The 19,240-nt window shown below is 45.8% G+C and overlaps 1 protein-coding gene across 1 annotated transcript in view; it reads left to right on the forward strand.

The window, feature by feature from the left end:
* LOC146833537 (E3 ubiquitin-protein ligase TRIM39-like) overlaps positions 1-19,240 on the forward strand; it is a 109,343-nt gene that overhangs the window by 14,331 nt on the left and 75,772 nt on the right. The window contains exon 2 of the mRNA XM_085601402.1: positions 93-188. Within this exon, the coding sequence (XP_085457528.1) occupies positions 93-188 (96 nt within the window). The remainder of the gene's footprint in view (positions 1-92; positions 189-19,240) is intronic.

The following is a 19,240-nucleotide window of genomic DNA, read 5'->3' on the forward strand; positions in this document are numbered from 1 at the left end:
ACATGAGTTTCTGGGTTTGTAGTGAATATAATTTCTCGTAAAACTTACCCAGCAGATCTGTATTCATCTCTTATGCACTTTGCTGTCTACAGGTAAAGCTCCAGGACTGGCTGTGTCCTCTGCAGAAAGATATGAAATATGCTCTGGGGTCTAAATGCAGGAAAGAGAAACAATATAAAACCCTGATGGTGAGTCGGAGCTTTGAGGAGTGTGTGTGTGTATGAGTGTGTTGTACTGTCAAGGTTCTAAACACCCAGAAGCTTTATGGGTCACCCTATAGCAGAGGTCTTCAAACTGGGAGGGTAGGGGAGATACATTGATCACAGGGAGGGCAGGATGTCCTGGCAAAGAGGAGCATTTATTGTTCCCCTAGAAAAGAAAGTAAATATCACGCTTAAAATAGTTTTGCCTCTTTAATAACCTTCTGTATGCCTTTTTCCACTAGTCCTGCCTGGAAGCAGGTGTCAAAGTGAGGGAAGAGGTGGGTGGTAGCGCTCTAAATAACTTTGAAAATCCCTTCCCCATTTCTGATGGAAGATTACAGCGTGGATACTTTTACACTTTTACAGAGTTCAGTCCACCACTAGCATGATGGCAATCATGCATTTGATTAAAAGGGATAACTGAACATCACTACTGTATGAATTGCTAAGTACAAATAGAACTGTCAATTTTTTAGTATAAGTATGAGAAAGGAATATGCTACTTACCAGTATGCATCTGTTCTTGGCATGTAGAGCTGCAGATCCACACACTAGCATAGATTGCCATCTGGTGTTGGGCTCGGATGCTTGCACGTTGTTGTCTTGGAAGAAGTCTTTGTAGTCACGAGATAGGTGACTCCTCGCTTTGACGATAGAGTGCATGGGCATCAACTCCATCGTTAGATTGTTTTTCGCCATGATGGGAAATGATGGAGTTAGTAGAAGAGAAAAAGATGTCCATGTGTGATCTAAGTAAGACAAGCATTTACAATGCAACGGTCTCTGCATTGTTAAAGTTAGAGCTATTGGCATTGCTCATGACATTATTTTTGTTTGTTTTTGTTTTTAAAACATTTAAAAAAACGGCATAGTTATTTACAATGTCAATAGCTTAATCACCTCAAATGCAAGACCTATTGCATTTGCACCCATACACACAAAGCCACCCACACACACAGAGCCACCCACAGAGCCACTCACATAGAGCAACCCACACACAAATAGAGCCACCTACACACACACATGCAGTAGCCCACTGACCTATCGACATTATGTGCAATTTGTGATCTGCATGGTACATGTTCTTTGCTGCAGACACATTAACCCTATGTGCTACCTTTCCAGGAGTCAAAACTTCCACTAGACAAAACTCCGATCTCTCTCTAGGAAGAACATTAAACACCAGAGTCATCATGACATTTTTGTTGTTGCCGAAAATTGCTGGAGGCCAGGAAGGAGGCAGCAAGCGCTTTTAAAACCTTAATTTACTTGCAAACACAATGTCTCCACTCAAAGTCAGCGCCCGGTCTCACCGGTTGCACTGCCCTAGAGCTGGCCCTTCTCAAGGGTCCTGTGACCTAAGTGATAGAGTCACTGTTCTTGGCTGTGCTGTTTCATAGGCCTGCTAGCAAGACTGGAGGTGAACTTCAGTAAGAGAAGAACTGCTAGACAGAAAGAAAGGGAGGAATGAAAGAGGGGGGGGGCAACTGAAGCGGCAGAGCAGAAGCGGACACTGTATTTTTCTTCTCTAAGTAAGAAGGAAAAGACAGAGTCCTGTTACTTCTCTGTCGCCCGTGAACCATGTGAAATGCAAGCAGGAACAACATGTTACCTTAACGCTTTTACACTCACTATTCAGAAATCAGTGAGTGCTTCTGCCTGAAAGGTGCCTTGAATGGTCCCATTTCAATGTCCATTGCTGATATCCTTACAAAACGTTAGCAGTTGGACGCAGAGCCGCAGTACACAATTTGTTTTCCAATCCACACCTTGCAGTACCTCCAGGATTGGTGCACTAGTTGCAAGCCCCGGGAAAACAAAGACACATTGCAGTTGAAAAATGGTACAACTCGGGAAGGGCTGATGTCTGTTTTTGTGCAGTGATGACAAACGGAGAGGACACACTACAGACAGCACTAAATGACTGTTTCATTGGGACAAAACGCAACAACAATAATGTGATTTAATCCTCCGCTAAACTGAAAGGTCAGTGCTGTGAGGAAAACAAACAACTAAGCCGGAGAGAGGCGAGCATGGTGTGCAGAGAGTGAAAAGCAATGAAGGCGACAGCCGTGGCTCAATCATAACGATCAACAGAAACACGTCGAGTTACGGCCATTTTACCGTTAGGCAGAAAGTCACAGCTCTGTGCAATTCTGGTTCTGGCCTGACTTAAGGATGGCCGCCGCCAAGACACAGCCACGCCTCGCGTTTACTGTTTGGGAAGAAGCTTTGCTTACTGCAAATATGGCCGGAAATGTACCCTCTGAGAAAACGCACGCATACAGACCTCAAAATCTCGCTACCCCGCAAGTACCGATGTTGTAGGCGCTCCAAAGTTAGATCTAAAGGGGGGGAGGCCGCTACGTTCTGTGGTCGCCGCATGCCCCGAATTCCATAAGGAGGCCTTCCAAGAACTCAGCACGCGATGTGCGACCAGGTTAACCGTCAGTATGCACCACGTATTTTGGACACGGACGCCACGTGCATAAGAAGGGTTCTTGCCCATCCCCCATGCCGCTGAAATGCGCTCTAGCAATATTCTGTGGGGTGTGAGGGGGAGAGGGCGGGGGATTGATGTCTACGGAAAGTCACATCAGCAGTAAAGGCAGCAGGGAGTAGGACAAAATGGAGAGAGAGCGCGAGAGACGGCAGGCGGAGGGCGATTAAAAGTGATTAATGTTCGCCGACATCTGTGCTTAGCAGAAACACGTCCACAAATTAGTGCCCAAAATCATCAGCCTAGCCAGGATGTGGCACCTGGGATTCGGTCTTGCCTTTCTAAAGCTCTTCAGACTGCAGTGTCCCAACTCGTTGTCTGTTGCCTTACCTGGCGAGAGCCATGAACACTGCCGACTTTCTCCGAGGTCAAGCAGAAATGCCTCGGAGAAACGCAGTGGCATTTTCAGATTCGGGGGCGTGTTTTTCTTTCTCTCCTCTTGCCATTGGTTGGAATGTTTACATTCCAGAGGATAGAAAGAAAGTAAAAAACACACCCCCGAATCCGAAAAAGACAGGGCTTGTTTGGAGAGACAAAGCTCTTCTCCAATGGCTGACCAGCATTTAAGAGGCCAGCCAATGGAGAAGAGGGGAGAAGAGGGGCGGGTTCAAGCCCCTCTTCTGAAAAACATTAAATCTCGCGAGCGAGACTGCGCAAGCGCAGCCTTCGCTAGCCGAGACCTAATAAAGCTGGAACAGATACAGGTCCCGGGGAGGTGGGTGGGCGTGTGTGGATCTGCAGCTCTACATGCCAAGAACAGATGCATACTGGTAAGTAGCATATTTCATTCAAGGCATATGAGCTGCAGATCAAACACTAGCATAGACTATATAGCAGTATCTCCCCTTGCGGTGGTCACCTGTATCGGTTGCAGCAGTTTGAAATAATGTTTTAAGGACCGCTTGGCCCAGAGAAGCTTGTTGCTTTGCTTGTACGTTAACACAATAGTGTTTAGTGAAGGTGTGTGTTGTAGACCATGTGGCTGCCTTACAAATATCTTCTAAGGGAATGTTCCCTAAGAATGCCATGGAAGCTCCGAGTTTGCGTGTGGAATGGGCTCTAGGGGGCACTGTTAGTGTGCGTTTAGCTTTCTGGTAGCATATTTGGATACATTTAACTATCCACCTAGCAATCCCAGCTTTGGACATGGGGTTGCCTTTATGTGGTGGAGAGAAAGCTACAAACAATTGTTTTTTTTTGCGGAAAGATTTAGTTCTGTCAATGTAGTAAAGAAGGGCTCTTTTAACGTCTAAAGTGTGGAGAGCTCTTTCCGCTACAGAGTCTGGGTTTGGAAAGAACACTGGTAACTCTACTGATTGGTTAAGATGAAAAGGAGATATGACCTTTGGAAGGAATTTTGGATTTGTCCTAAGAACCCCTTTGTTACGATGTAATTGTAAGAATGGTTCTTGTATGTTTAAAGCCTGGATTTCACTTGCCCTTCTGAGGGATGTGATTGCGATAAGGAAAGCTACTTTCCGCGTGAGGAACTGTAGTTTGCATTTATGTAGAGGTTCAAATGGGGGTCCCATGAGCCTAGTAAGAACAATGTTCAGATTCCATACTGGAGAGGTTGGTAATCTGGGAGGAATAATTCTTTTAAGTCCTTCCATTAAGGCTTTGATCTCAGGGATTCTAAAGAGTGACAAGTGTTGTCGATTTTGTAAGTAGGCTGCTAATGCTGCTAGGTGGAGACGTATGGATGAGTATGCTAAATTACATCTTTGCAAGTGTAGTAAGTAGCAAATGATGTTCTGGATGGATGCATCCACTGGGTCTATATTATTGTTTGTGCAGTAAATGGCAGATCTTTTCCATTTGCCAGCGTAGCAAGCTCTAGTAGTAGGTCTTCTGGCTTCTTTTATAATGTTCATGCAGTTTGGTCGCAAGTTAAGGTAACCGACCTGTAGGACTTAAGGAGCCAGATCGCCAGATTCAGTTGACCTGGATGTCTGATCGCTCCATAGTTCTGGGTTATTAAGGACGGTGAGAGATGCAGTTTTTGGTGTGGAACTAGAGAGAGTTCCAGTAGTGTTGTGAACCACGGCTGTCGTGCCCATGTGGGAGCTACTAGGATCAGTTTGAGAGACTGCTGCCTGAGCTTGCGTACTACTAGTGGAATGAGGGGGAGAGGCGGAAAAGCGTACGCAAATCTGCCTGACCAGTTCATCCATATCGCATTGCCCTTTGACTGCGGGTGGGGAAACCTGGCGGCGAAGGTTGGGCATTTTGTGTTTTCGTGTGTGGCGAGCAGATCTATGTCTGGTTGGCCCCATTTTTGGAAGAAGGGTAGTAGAACTTGGGGATGTAGTTCCCATTCGTGGATCTGTTGTGCCTGTCGACTTAACAGATCGGCTATCTGATTGTGAACCCCTGGAAGGTGTTCTGCAAGTAGGTATATGTTTTGAGGAATGGCCCATCTCCAAATGTTCTGTGCGAGGTGGGACAACTGCAGAGAATGTTTGCCTCCTTGTTTTTGTATGTAATACATGGCTGTCATGTTGTCCGTCCGGATGAGGACAGCCTTATTCTGTACATGTAGTTGGAAGGATTTTAGTGCTAGGAATACTGCTAGTAGTTCTAGGTAATTGATATGGAGCACTTTTTGTTGAGTGATCCATTTGCCCTGAGTGGTGTATCCGAGGAGATGGGCTCTCCATCCTGTGAGTGATGCGTCTGTTGTCAGCTCTATCTGTGGAAGAGGCTCTAGGAACGGCCGCCCTTTGGACAAGTTGGTTATGTTCCACCACTGTAGAGAGCGATGTGTGCGGCTGTCCACCAACACCAGATCTGTGAGTTGTCCGTGAGCCTGGTTCCACTGACGTGCTAGACATTCATGTAAGGAATGCATTTGAAGTCTTGCATACGGCACAATGAAGATGCAAGATGCCATCATGCCTATGAGCTGCATGAACACTTTGGCTGGAAGAGAGTGTTGGTTTTGAAATTTTGTGATAAGAGCTTGTACACTGGCTATCCTGGCTGGATTGGGATATGCTAGGGCTGTGGAGGTGTTTATGGTAGCTCCTAGGTATTGGTGTATATGAGAGGGTTGGAGATGAGACTTGGGATAGTTGATAGTGAACCCCAAGTTGTGTAATAGTTGGAGGGTTTGGTGAGTGTGTAGAACACATTGGTCTAATGACTTGGCTTTTATTAGCCAGTCATCTAGATATGGGAAGATATGAATTTATTGTCTTCTGAGATGTGCTGCTACTACTGAAAGACATTTTGTGAATACTCTGGGCACCGGGGGTTACCACGAATGGAAGGACTGTGAACTGGTAGTGTTGTCCGTCCACCACAAACCTTAGGTACTTCCTGTGAGCAGGATGTATGGGAATGTGGAAGTATGCGTCCTTGAGATCTAGTGTGGCAAGGAAGTCGCCTTGTTGCAGCAGTGGGAGCACTTGTTGAAGAGTGATCATATGGAAATGATCTGAGTGTATATACAGATTTAGGGGTCTGAGGTCGAGTATTGGTCTCAGAGTCCCGTCCTTTTTGGGGATTAGGAAGTACAGTGCGTATACTCCTGTTCCTTGATACTCTAAGGGAACTTGCTCAATTGCGTGCTTTTGAAGCAGTGAGAGGACCTCTTGTTTGAGAGGCGTAAGATGGTCTGCAGACATCAGACGCTGTTTGGGTGGTATGTGTGGTAGCTGTAAGTTCCAGGCAGTAACCATACTGGATAATTTGTCTTACCCACTTGTCTGTTGTGAAGGAGTTCCAGACAGGTAGGAACTGTGTTAGTCTGCCCCCGACTGGAGTGGAATGGTCTGGGGGGAGCGGAGGAAAGTCACTGTTTTGTGGCAGGGGAGGTGCGAGTGTTGTTATTACCTCGACCCTTGTTGTTGTTCCCTCTGTATCCGCCTCTGAAATAACCTCTACCGGGACATGTTTGTGTAGTGGCTTTAAATGTAGACGCGGTGTCTGCGCCCATATTTTTGGAGGCTCCTCTGTAGAAGGAGCGCCGAAAGGACCCACGCGTTTAGGGAGACTGTAATGCTCCCATGGACTTAGCAGTCTTGGTGTCCTTTTTCATTTTTTCAAGGGCAGTGTCTACAGCTGGCCCAAATAGCTGTTCTTGGTTGAATGGCTGACTGAGTATGGTAGTTTGTACCTCTGGTTTAAAGCCTGAAATGCGTAGCCAGGCATGGCGTCTCAGGAGCACACTGGTGTTAATTGATCTAGAGGCAGTGTCTGCTGCGTCAAGTGCACATTTAATTGACGCATTGGAAATTAGCTTGGATAAGGTCATTTGCCTGGGTTTTATACTGGTCAGGCAGATGTTGTAAGAGGTTTTCTGAATGGTCATAGTGTGCTCTGTCATATCGTGCCAGTAGTGCTTGGGTGTTGGCAATACGCCAGTGATTACCTGCTTGTGCTGCTACTCTTTTGCCAGAAGCTTCTAACAGTTTGGATTCTTTATCCGGGGGTGGTGCATCTCCGGTGGTCTGGGAGTTGGCGCGTTTCCTAGCATTGGAAACAACCAGAGAATCCAAAGGCTACCGTCCTTTGATGTAAGTAGGATCTTCAGGGGCAGGCCTATATTTCTTTTCTATTCTAGGGTTAAGAACCCTGGCACGGACGGGGTCTTTAAATACTTCGGGGGCATGCTTAATGACTCCTTTGATCATAGGTAATATTTGCACCGACTTTTGAGATTGTTCAAAAGTATCTAAGAGGAAATCTTTCTCTGGTGCGTCGGAGTGCATTGTAACTCCGTGATAAAGTGCAGCTCTATTTAATAATTGGCCAAACCCCAGGTGATCATCTGGGAGAGATGGTTTTGGAGGGATATGGCTGTGCGTCTGGTAGGTCTGTTGGGATAGGGAATGCCCAATCATCAAGTGGTGAGGTATCTGGATCTGTGAACGTATCATTAGGATCACCCCCACCCCCTAGGTCATCATACAGAGGTGGTGTATGTGTTGGCAAAGTTACAGGTAAGGGTGGTGTAGGCAAAGGAGGTGGGTTAGAAGGCAGTGTAGGAGAAGAAGGGGGCATAGGCGATGTTGCAGAGTCCTTCTTGTGTACAGGAACTGGAGCAGATGGTGTGTTCAGTTTTCTTTTTTTACATGGAACAGCCGTGACCTGTCCAGTTTTTGGGTTGATATAAATCTTTTTCTGCCTTGGATCAATGGGATCTGGGTGAAAAAGTTCTTGTTCCTCGGTAACAGTTTTCGAGGTCCTTAGCCGTTTGTTTCGGTGCAGAGGATGTTAGTTTCGGAGCCGAAGCTGGATCTTTAGGCTTGGGAACCTTCAAAGCCGGCTTTTCTATGGGCCGTGGCGTTTTCGGGGCCGATTTGGAGGTGGAAGGCGGCGGAGCCGATTTCGGCACCGAGTGTTCTTTTGGCTTCGGTGCCGAAGGTGCCGGTGGGACAATGACATGCGGTTTGCTCTGTCCCGAACTACCGGAAGGCTTGTCTTTTTTCTTCGGAGCCGAGCCCGGAGGCGGGGCCTCTGAAGGATGTTTTCGGTCTCGACTGGGGCCAACAGGCGAAGTCTTGACCACTGTCTTTGGTTTTGGAGGGGTTGGGGCAGGGGCAGTAGTAATCACACGTTGCCCAGGAGTGATGAGGTCGTCTGAGTCTTCTGCCTGGGAGATGATTTCGAGATCCTCGGAATCTTCTTCTGGGACATCGGTGCCTTCATCAAAGATGTCCTCTGGTTCTGGGGCTTGTCTCTGTGCCATGATCTGTCTTCTAGCCCTTCGATCTCGGATGGTCTTTTTGGATCGAAAGGATGCACAGGCTGGACAGCTGGACTCGTCGTGGGCAGGTGATAGGCACAGGTTGCAGACCTTGTGGTGGTCACTGTGCGGAAATTTTGCCCCACATTGGGGGCATTTTTTGAAAGGCGTCCTTTCCATGAGCCGTAGGCCTTACGGCGTGGATCGGCCCAGCTGCCCACGTCGACGCCCGGAATCGAGTCAATGAAATCGTTGTCGAAGATGAAGGTGATTCGATGTTTTTTTGTAAATTTTGCACTTCGAGAAGCTTGGAATTGAGACTTCCAACCAAAGCGGAACCCAATGGCGGAAAAAAAACAATCTAACGATGGAGTTAATGCCCATGCGCACTATCGTCCAAGGGAGGAGTCACCTATCTCGTGACTACAAAGACTTCTTCCAAGACAACAACAACGTGCAAGCATCTGAGCCCAACACCAGATGGCGATCTATGCTAGTGTGTGATCTGCAGCTCATATGCCTCGAACATATGTTTATCATTGTGTGGGCCTGTTGATCTTTTGCTAGCTGAACATATGGAAGACTTCGTGTTTTCTCAACTTCTGTACTTCAGAAGATCTTTGATAACAATTCCATTGCCAACTCCTTTCAACCCTCCTGTGTTGTGGAAATCTCTATGGTAGCAGTGGTGGAGGTAGTCCTTTGAATTATGGATTGGAGTGACTTTGCTTTCCTTTTCCTCTTTTCCTTCTTGCTTTTTCTACAGTATCTAACCCATGGGATCCAAAATCCTACTCAAACACTCACTCCATAAAGACCCTTACTCTTTAAGGTGTACCCCAAGGCTCAACTCTCTTACCAGCTCCTTTCATTAGCTACTTGCAATTTTTGTGAGACCTATGAATCATCAGTATTCGTATTTGTTTTTATAAAAACAACGCACACCTTTATATTGTCCTTTCTGGATTGATCGTGTACCCTTTTTCGTCCCCTCTCGTCTGCTCAAAACTGGGTTAAGATAAATATCACCTCTGCCTAACTATTTCCAAGGCAGAGGCCCTGATTTAGAGTTTGGCGGATGGGTACTCCATCACAAATGTGACCGGTATCCCGTCTGCCTTACAGCTAGTGCATTATATCTTATCCCATAAGATGGAGAACCTGTCCACCAAACTATAAATCAGGCCCTTTGTCTTAGAGACAGGTGCCATAGGATATCATGCACTTGTGATACAGTGGACTGGATCTCCATCACGTTTGTGATAGAGTACCTATCTGCTAAACTCTAACTCAGGCCCAGACTTCCTAACTTCATATCTTTTAAGTTTCTTAGGGCTGCGAACAAGGAGCTCACCAAGCCATGTTTATGATTTGTTTTCTGGGTCTTATAGTCTTTAATTTATAATTGGATGAACAGGACTGCAAATACCAGATTGAAAAAAAAAACGGACTTGACGATCGACTTACATATGGAACTGGGAAACTTAAGAGCTCCATTGCTTTCAGCTCCCTTAGAGACTATTTAAAGTGTAGCTGTTTGCGTACTAGCTGTAGTATCTTGAATCAAAGTTTTCTCTGTAAGAAAGCATGTTTCAAGCTGAAAAGCCTTTCCAACCAGAAACACCCAGAGCTTAGGGCTGTAACCAAAAGTCTCTCTGACAAATTAGATTAACACAACTTCCGATCAGAGAGTGTGAACTACAGTCTTTCAAGAAATCCCCAGGCACTGCAGATCAACAGCCAGAATAACTTATAAGGCAAGGCACTTCAGCCACATCCTGAGGATTTTCCATTGATTCCAGTGAGATTCAAGACTTTTCCATAAAGCCCTGCACAACAACACTTTAAATTAGACTCCGCTCTAGTCCTCTCCCGCAAGACTCTCAAAACATAAACCTGGGCATTCTTTCTACTTCTAAACACATTTATCTTGGCAGAATAAGATCAGCAGTGCATGCAGCGGTCATAGGTTTTCCCAAATCCAACACCTCAATGAAATGTATTTCTTTAAGATTTCTATAAACGTCTACTTTAATTCACTTCAGATCACTAAATACATATTCCACTGCTCCTTGTTTAGGAAACAGTGGAAGACATGGCTCTTCTCTAGAGTCTTTGGCTAAACCTTCCCTGTCTTGAATTTGCCATTTGTCTAAAGACTAGAGAGGTCCACAGGAGCACCTCCCACTACTAGGGCTGGTGATGCAACATGGGGCCACACCCACTATCACACCTGCAGGCATAACACAACAGAACAGCCATCTACCATTACTGGTAACAAACCACAGGAGGACTATCCTTTACCAAAACTAGTGACACAACACGTCTGGTGATACAACGCCAAAGTTCAACCCTCAACCTAAACTGATGAGCCCAGAACAGCAAGGGTGTGGAATTTCTATAGCCCGAAACCCAGGACATAATGTTTGGGGTCAGGGACCACAAGGTTTCATATGTATTTTGTCCTTGGGACAAATATACCCCACACCCTGCAGCACAAACCCTTTGGCTGCAAGTTTACAGTACAACATTATGGATTAACAAAGGGTATTGGCTGCAGTTAAGGTAATATTTGTATTCATATGTTAATGCTGTTCAAACTTGTATTCATAGTTCACTAATGCAAAGCCTTTATAATTAGGGTGAGTGTTCTAAGGAAATGTTGCACGGTTGGACTGACTACCGACAGCGGTTTCAGTGTAAACATGTGTACACACGTTTTCAAAGTTTACCAGTATAAGGCTATATATAATGCTCCCAGAATGCTCTCTGATAAGATGTAAATGTTTGCAGAAGCTTGAAAGCAAGATGGACGATTCTTTGCTTTCAAAATAAAATGTTTACAAAAAAATTCATCTAGGAAAAATAACATTTTGCTAAACTAATGTAAAATTTTAGGTACCATTTATTTGCAGCATCATTTATAAAATGTGTTGATGCATGCTAGTATTTAAAAAAAATATTCCTAATGGAAAATCGGTGTAACCAGTTTCAGCAAGATTATGGAAAACCTAAAAATAAACAAGCATTGGCAAAGTCAGTAGGTCTGAAGTTGGTCAGCCTTTTGGTTTTGTCAATGTGTGTCTTGTTCTGACATGGTTTTTGTAATACATTACTGGCATGGGAGCTCCCGGCCCCTCACCATTATAACAAGCATTGCAAAAGGGAAATAAATGTTGGTCTCAAAAGCACACATTGCCACATTAGTGCCTGGCACTGAATAAAACTACTTTGTGTGCCAATATGCTCCTTGTGAAAGAGCAGAATGCTGTCACTCATAGTGAAGCCAGCCGATAGATGGACTGAGAGAGATATAGAAATGTAATACACACAAAAGATCTTGGTTAACTCCAGACCTAATTAGGGGCCTAATTATTAAAGAAATCTCAAAAGTGCACCCATGATACATGTCCCTGCATTAGTGCAGATTTACAGCTTTCATGAATTCACAAGAATTTACAGAAGTTGGTCAAGAAATCGCAGTCCTAGAAAATATCTGTGAACAGCTTTTTATCATGAACAAACATGCATGTGTAGATTTGCTCATGCGAAAATCTGTTGAGCGTTTCCAAGTTCACTTTCTTTCCAGCCACTTTTTTCTCAACCCTGGAAAAAGTTTTACGTATGCCTTTTGTGAGGAGTACATTTCCAACCTTTCACAGTATGGGAAAAGATTAGAGAAGAGCTGGTGAAAAGCCTTAAACTATTTAAGTTACTAGGCTTGCAGAGACTCAAAAGGGCATTCCAATCCTGGAACTGTTACTTACCACTACCTTCAGCCCCAGTATGTAGATCTGCGGAAAGGTGGCAAAATAAGGAAATTGCTGGTATTCAAACCCATTCTGGTATGAGTCCTGGGATAATCAAAGAGGCGATATCAGAGCTCTTATATAATGAGGTTCCTGCCATAATTTGTCACTGCTCTACATGGCACGAAAGGGACAAGTGGATTTTGTTACAGGGCTTATAGATTTATGAAGCAACCTGCCCCATGGATAAGTAAATATTTTATTAAATTCCATACCCCTGGAACAGGAGAACAACCCTCTGCCATGACTCATTACAACACTCCACCATGACTAGTGACACAAGATGGACTCACAACCCTCTGCTGGTGCTGGGCACGCAAAACAGAGCACATCCGACAGCACTACTAAGCACATAACACAGGAACACCACTCTTTCCCATCACACAACATAGGAGCACAACCTTCTGCAAAAACGGGTGACACAGCACAGGACCACAGCCATCTACTATGAATGATGACAAAACACAGGAGTACAGCCCTCTGCTAGGTCTGGTGAGACAATGCTGGGACACAACCCCCTCCCAAGGCTGATGTAGTCTCCGGAGCACAACCCTGTGCCAGGACTCATGATATTGCAGGAACGTAACGCTGTACCATGACAGTTGACACAACACACAATCTGTTTAGAAAACCTGTGACAATTCAGGGGCACCACCTTTTGTGTCACAACATGGAGCACAAACAACTCAAGTACTTGGGACATAAAACAAAAGTACACCCGTCTACCAAGACCTGTGACGTAACACAGAAGCGCAACCTTCATCTAGGACTGGGTACATAGGAGCAGAAGCCTTTCCCAGGAACGGTGTGACACAACACAAGCACAACTCTTTACCAGCACGGGTAAGCCAAAACATAAACTACCAACCACAGTTTGATGCTAGGGCAGAAGCCTACAGAGATATACCAGATGCCACCCTGCAAGCGCAAACATTACAGTTACTGTACACCATTCTCGCACATGTAAGGGGTTACTAGAGAGTTGCACACTGGAATAGGGAATAATCTCTGGAAATTAACATTTCTGTGCACACTATTGCACGCTATTTCACATTTTTGGAAAGATGTTCACATTTTGTGTATTTTCATAAGGCGATATACCAGGATGAAACGCTTCACCGAGACCTGGCTCAACCCTGCATCCGTACCCGACATCACCAGGTCCAAAGGCAACAAGATAGCGCACTGAGACAGCATCAACAGACACGGAGGTGACATCACCATCATCCACAAAGAATCCACCCACTGCACAACCGCCACGTACGACACCGCCCGATCATGGAACACCTCAACTTCAAATGCAGAATAGATGGCAAAACCACCATCAGAAGTACCCTCGCCTACAGACCTCCAGGACCACGTCGCACTTCTGCGAATCCATCCCTGAATTCATCGCTCCCTAGGCCATCGACACCGAACACTACATCTTCCTTGGTAACCTCAACTTTCACCTTAATGACCCCAACTGAAGGAAGAAACCCAATTAGGGTCACCCGGGTCACTTGCGACCACCTCTCAGCCTTCCATACAAATGAATAGTTGGTCAGAAAGTAGAGAATACAAACCAAATATGTTTATTCAGAAACACTCAAGTGGAGCCCAGTCTCTTAAGATTGCTGCAGGGGGACTGACATCAGCAAACATGGAGATACATTATGTACAATTCAGAACCAATGAAGGCACGCCCATAATGGAATTTTCCAGGCAGATGCAGTTAAACAAAGAAGTACAGAAGGATAGGTTTAGATTCTGAGGCTGGGCACACACTATCTCTGACCCAAGGTCACTCTGTCCGTGCCCGCCACTAGACCAGTGGGAGAAGGCTTCTATCTTGTGGGAAAGGTATGCACTAATAAGAACAGTGTATTCATTAGCAAAGCAAGGCCCAAACTTGGAGAAAAGAAAATTACCACAGGCTGTTTCTCATGAAGAAAATAAGGATTAGTTTCGATTGTGGTCCAAAATGGCAGCCAAATATAAAATGGTGCCGCGAATGCTAACTTACATAGAATAATATGCAGACAAAATAACGAAAACATTTTCATTCCAACACAACGACGCCAACACAGCCAACCTTCTCGAAAGCATAAACAACATTGGCCTCGCCCAGCTAGTCACTGACCCCACTCACATCACAGGGCACATTCTGGACCCTATCTTCAGAGCCAGAAACAAAGTCAAGTACAGCCATGCCACCGAGCTCACCTGGACGGACCACGCTATTGTCCACTTCACCTTCACAGCAGCCCCCAGCGTCACCAACAGACCACCCAGCACCTCACATCATAGCTGGAACAAAGTATCCCAAAGCCAATGGACCAGTGCCCTCAACACCTCCCGCCCAGACACCACCTCCAAACTTGAACAGGTGGTCAAGAATTTCACCACCCGGATCTGCGCCGACAGTCGCCCCCCCACCAAATTCAAGAGATCCATCAAATATGCCAGCTGGTACGCTCCGAGAACCATGAAATGCAAATGCAAGCTACTGGAAAGGAAATGGCGCACCAGCAAGGAGCCCACCAACCGAACCACCTTCAAGACATTGCTCAATCAGTACCTCCGACTCCTGAAAGAGACGAGAAGGAACACCTTAGTCGACCACATAACAACCAGCTCCAACCACAGTAAAGAATTCTTCAGCATCATCAAACAGTTTTCCAACCTCTCAGCTAATAAAAACATCTTTACCCCATCCCAAGAACACTGCAACATTCTGGTGGACTTCTTCAATGACAAGATCTCCACTATCAACACCCTATCCCCTGCCCGCAGCTGCTGACATCCTCAGCCCCCTCACTACCACAGTTGCAACCTCCGACCACCGGATCACTGCTTGGGACCAGCTCACCACGCAGAGCACCACTACCATTATGCACTCCTTCCATTCAGGGGCACCCAAGGACCCCTGTCCCCACCACATGTCCAAGCTCTGCTACGAGACCATCAACCACGGGCTCACAGCCATGTTCAAAGCATACATCTCCTCAGCCACCTTCCCAGATGAATGGAAACACGCTGAAGCCAAACCCCTCCTCAAAAAACTATCCGCCGACCCCAACGAGCTGAAAAACTACTGGCCCATCTCCCTGCCCCCCCCATTCTAGCCAAAGTCCTCAAAGGCCATCAACCCCAAACTCACGGAATACCTCGATCAGTGATCTCCCGGATGCTTCCCAATCCAAATCCTGCATGAACCACAGCACAGAAACTGCCCTGATTGCAGCAACTGACAACATGAGCACACTCCTAGACCGGGGAGAAGCAGCTTCCCTGATCCTCCTCGACCTCTCAGTGGCTTTCAACACTATGTACCACCACACCCTGATAAAGAGGCTTCATAAGATCAGACTCCAAGAGGATGCCCTCAAATGGCTTGCATCCTTCCTCACCAGAAGAACACAGAGAATCTGCCTCCCTCCTTTCACCTCTGAACCCAAGAACATCATCTGCGGCATCCCTCCAGGTTCATGCCTCTGTCCTACTCTGTTCAACGCCTACATGACCCCTGGCCAACATCATCAGAAACCACGGACTGAACATTATCTCCTAAGCAGACGACACCCATCTCATCCTCTCTCTATGCGAAGACCCTTCCACCACGAGGGCCACCTTCCACCTGTGCATGAGCAGTTTTGCCCACTGGATGCAAAACAACTGCCTCAAGCTCAACACCGGCAAGACTGAAATACTGATCTTCACCTCCCAATGGAACTGAAGTGGTGCAAGGTCCACCTCTCCCTCCCTGTTTGTGCAGGACCCTTTTTGTTGCGGGTGGGTCACTACTCGAGGTTTGGACCTTCTTTTGCCTCTATGTGGAAATTTGTAGAAAAGGATAAGTACGTCCTCCCTCTCATATACCGTATTTGTTAATGCATTAGTTTTGGAGTATTCCCCAATGTAGTAAATCCAAAAGCAACTTTCTGTAGGTTGTTGAAGTTGTGAGCTTTATTCACAATGAGTTTTATGGGATTTAGCCCGGGACAAGATGGAATTCACCACGTCTACCATCACAACTGATTATCATGGAAAATATATATAAGGAATCCATACAACTGCATTTTCACTTGTACTTACGAGCCTTGAAAAATCCCCAGGTGAATGGGCCAAAAGGGGGTGAAACACGTGTTGGCTGCATGGGCTGCTCTGGTACTTGTTACTATGTTGAATACTCCAACAATGATGGATTGAGGAAATTCTTATTGTGAATAAAACTCACAACTGGAAAAACGTACATCGAGTTGCTTTTGGATTTATTACGCATTCATCCTTTTTCTGCAAGCCTCCCTGTAGAACAACTCCTAGTGGCCTGAACTGGGACCCTTTACCATCGCCACGACCACTCCCGCAACCTCTGCATCACCTTGGACAGCAAACTCACCATGAAGAACCAGCTAGACGCAGACGCAGTGTCCTCGGCCTACTTCCTCACACTGCGCATGCTCCGAAAGATCTTCAAATGGCGCCCAGTCTCCACCAGATGCACCATCACTCAAGCCCACATCACCAGCCGCCTGGACTATGGCAACCCACTCTACACAGGAATTACCACACCCCTTCTGTAGAGACAGCAGACCATTCAGAACTCAGCGGCCAGACTCCTCCTTTACCTCCCCAGACTGACCCACATCACCCCTCAGCGAAAGAAACTTTACTGGCTCCCCGTCCACAAGAGATGCCAATTCAAGATTCTGACTTGCGCCTACAAAGTCCTGCGCAACCAAGGACCAGCATACATCAACCATGGCCTGAGCATCCACCATCCCTCCAGACTCCTGCACCCCACCTCTCTCTCCCTAGCTCACACCCCCTGCATTTGTCGAAGCAACAGTGTAGGATGCACCTTCTACCTCGCAGCGAAGTCCTGGAACAAGCTCCCCCACCATCTCTGGACTTCACCCTCTCTTCAGGAGTTTAGAAGGTGACTAAAGACCTGGTTATTCAACTGAGGCCACCCAAGCAGCTTGGATTTCAGCTCCTGGATACCCTCACGGGTCATTATCTGGGCTTTATAAATCTGGATTGATTGATTGATTGATAAGCCAAATATGTATTTGAGGCACGCGTGAGACTTATGTCACCTAATAGCTCAAACCATTCTTTTCTGTGCTATTGTAAGGCCTAGGACCCCAAGCGCTAACACAAAAATGTAGTCATACAGTGCCTTCCTCTCTGGGGAGGGGGGTGCATGGGGTGGGCATTAAGTATACAAGATAAATGTTATCTCACTTTCTTGGCAGCACATATCATTCCCTGTATCTCCTGCTCTCTAACCAAAAGTTTTGAGACTTTCTGGTCTCTTATCTTATCCACGTTCTCACCAGTCTGTCATTCACTGGTGGGTTCAGCCAATCACTACACTAAGCCTGGTCTCCGGAACTTTGACTCTCTCACTGGACTTTCTACGTACAGTCTCTGGGGCTGTAGGTCTCCTAATTATGAACTCCGAATCCATTGTGGGAGGTCTGCAGCATTTCAGAGGCACAGGCATTCTTTCACATATCAGACGTCCTTCCTACCTACCACAAGCAGCCTCTGCTTTGACAAGCGGAGACTGACATCGACTTCTTTAGAGTCTCCCTTTCACAGACCTCATGTAGATACCCAAGCTAGCAGAGAGCACCGATTCTTATTGGCTAAACACCTGTTTGCAAACCAAGAGGGTGCAAATGGGAGTGTGAGAAGGAAGGAAGGTGATAGAAGACGAAGTATCAAAAACGTTTTGTGACTTGTCATGGTTGTTTTGCATTCTCTTCAAATTTCCTGCTGCTCAGCCAGTGTGTGTGAGGCTGCGGAATGTTGATGAGTTCGTGGTTGGTGTGAATGTCAGTTGGAGAGAGAGGGCTGAGCAGCAAGTGGGGTATTACCTGTAGCCTGTAACTTGTAACTAAGCTGAATAAACCTACATATCTTCATTACACCACTGGCGATGACTGGAGAAATAATCTACGCGGAAAAAGATTTAAAGAGAAAGTCTACTGCTGAAACAAAGAAGGTTTTGACGTTTTAAGAAAAGAAGACAAAACGCCCTGAAAGCCTATTGTGAATCACTAGGATATCCTCAGGGTTGTGCCGATGCTCAGAGGGGTCCACCTCTCGATAGCCCCAAGTCTGGATATTTATATATATCAACCCAAACTGTTGGGATGATCAAGCGGGGGAAAGAAAGGGCAGGAGCAGCAGGGAAGGAGACCGGAGAATGATAAAGAACAGAGTTTAATATTGTATCCCTCCAAAATCTTGATGTAGTAATGTATACATTAAGAAATGTGTTTATGAAATACCTGTAAAGAAAAAGAAGATGCCCTACACTAGGAGATTTGAGAGGGTGAATTCAGGATACCACACGGTTACTTATCCTATAGAAAGAACAATCTACATCAATAACTTCTAAAAGCCTCTTTTGATAATTGTCATAACTTCAGAAGAGGAGACCACCTCTAATCAATACCACCAACCCATAAACGTGCGTATGTAAATGTGATAGTTTGTACTGTTCTTTCCTGGACACCCCCTACATACCTCCCCTGTAAGAAAACACAGGAAATAGAAAAGGCCACTATTATTTGTTTGAAGAATACTGCTGGTCAGTGCTTCTGCCACATAAAACATATACTGATCTTCCAGAGATGATAATCCACTTTTTGACGGCATGACCAGTGGCTCAAAGTACAACGTAACCAGGTATGTCCGTGAGGCAGAGAAAGAGCCAAAGCAATTGTTAAGAGTCCGAGTACCACTCTTTCCTGAAAGAACACAAAATGTGGCCACAATGCAATACAAAGAATAAATAGCTCTACTGGGCCATCCTGACTTTCTTGACCTTAAAGCTAAGAATGAAGATACCCACACTTTACTCTAAGGTGGGATGAACAATACCTTCTTGGTATTGAATTTGTACACAACCAAGTACTTGGGTGAAAGAAAACAATTCCAAATACCTCCTCCTCATAAACAAGGAAGACTCGCCAACGGAGGAGATCTCGCGAGCTTGGAACCCTTGACAGCAGGGTTACAACATATTACAGTGGTGATT

Source organism: Triturus cristatus, chromosome 4_2 (assembly GCF_964204655.1).
Source record: "Triturus cristatus chromosome 4_2, aTriCri1.1, whole genome shotgun sequence".
Classification (NCBI taxonomy): domain Eukaryota; kingdom Metazoa; phylum Chordata; class Amphibia; order Caudata; family Salamandridae; genus Triturus; species Triturus cristatus.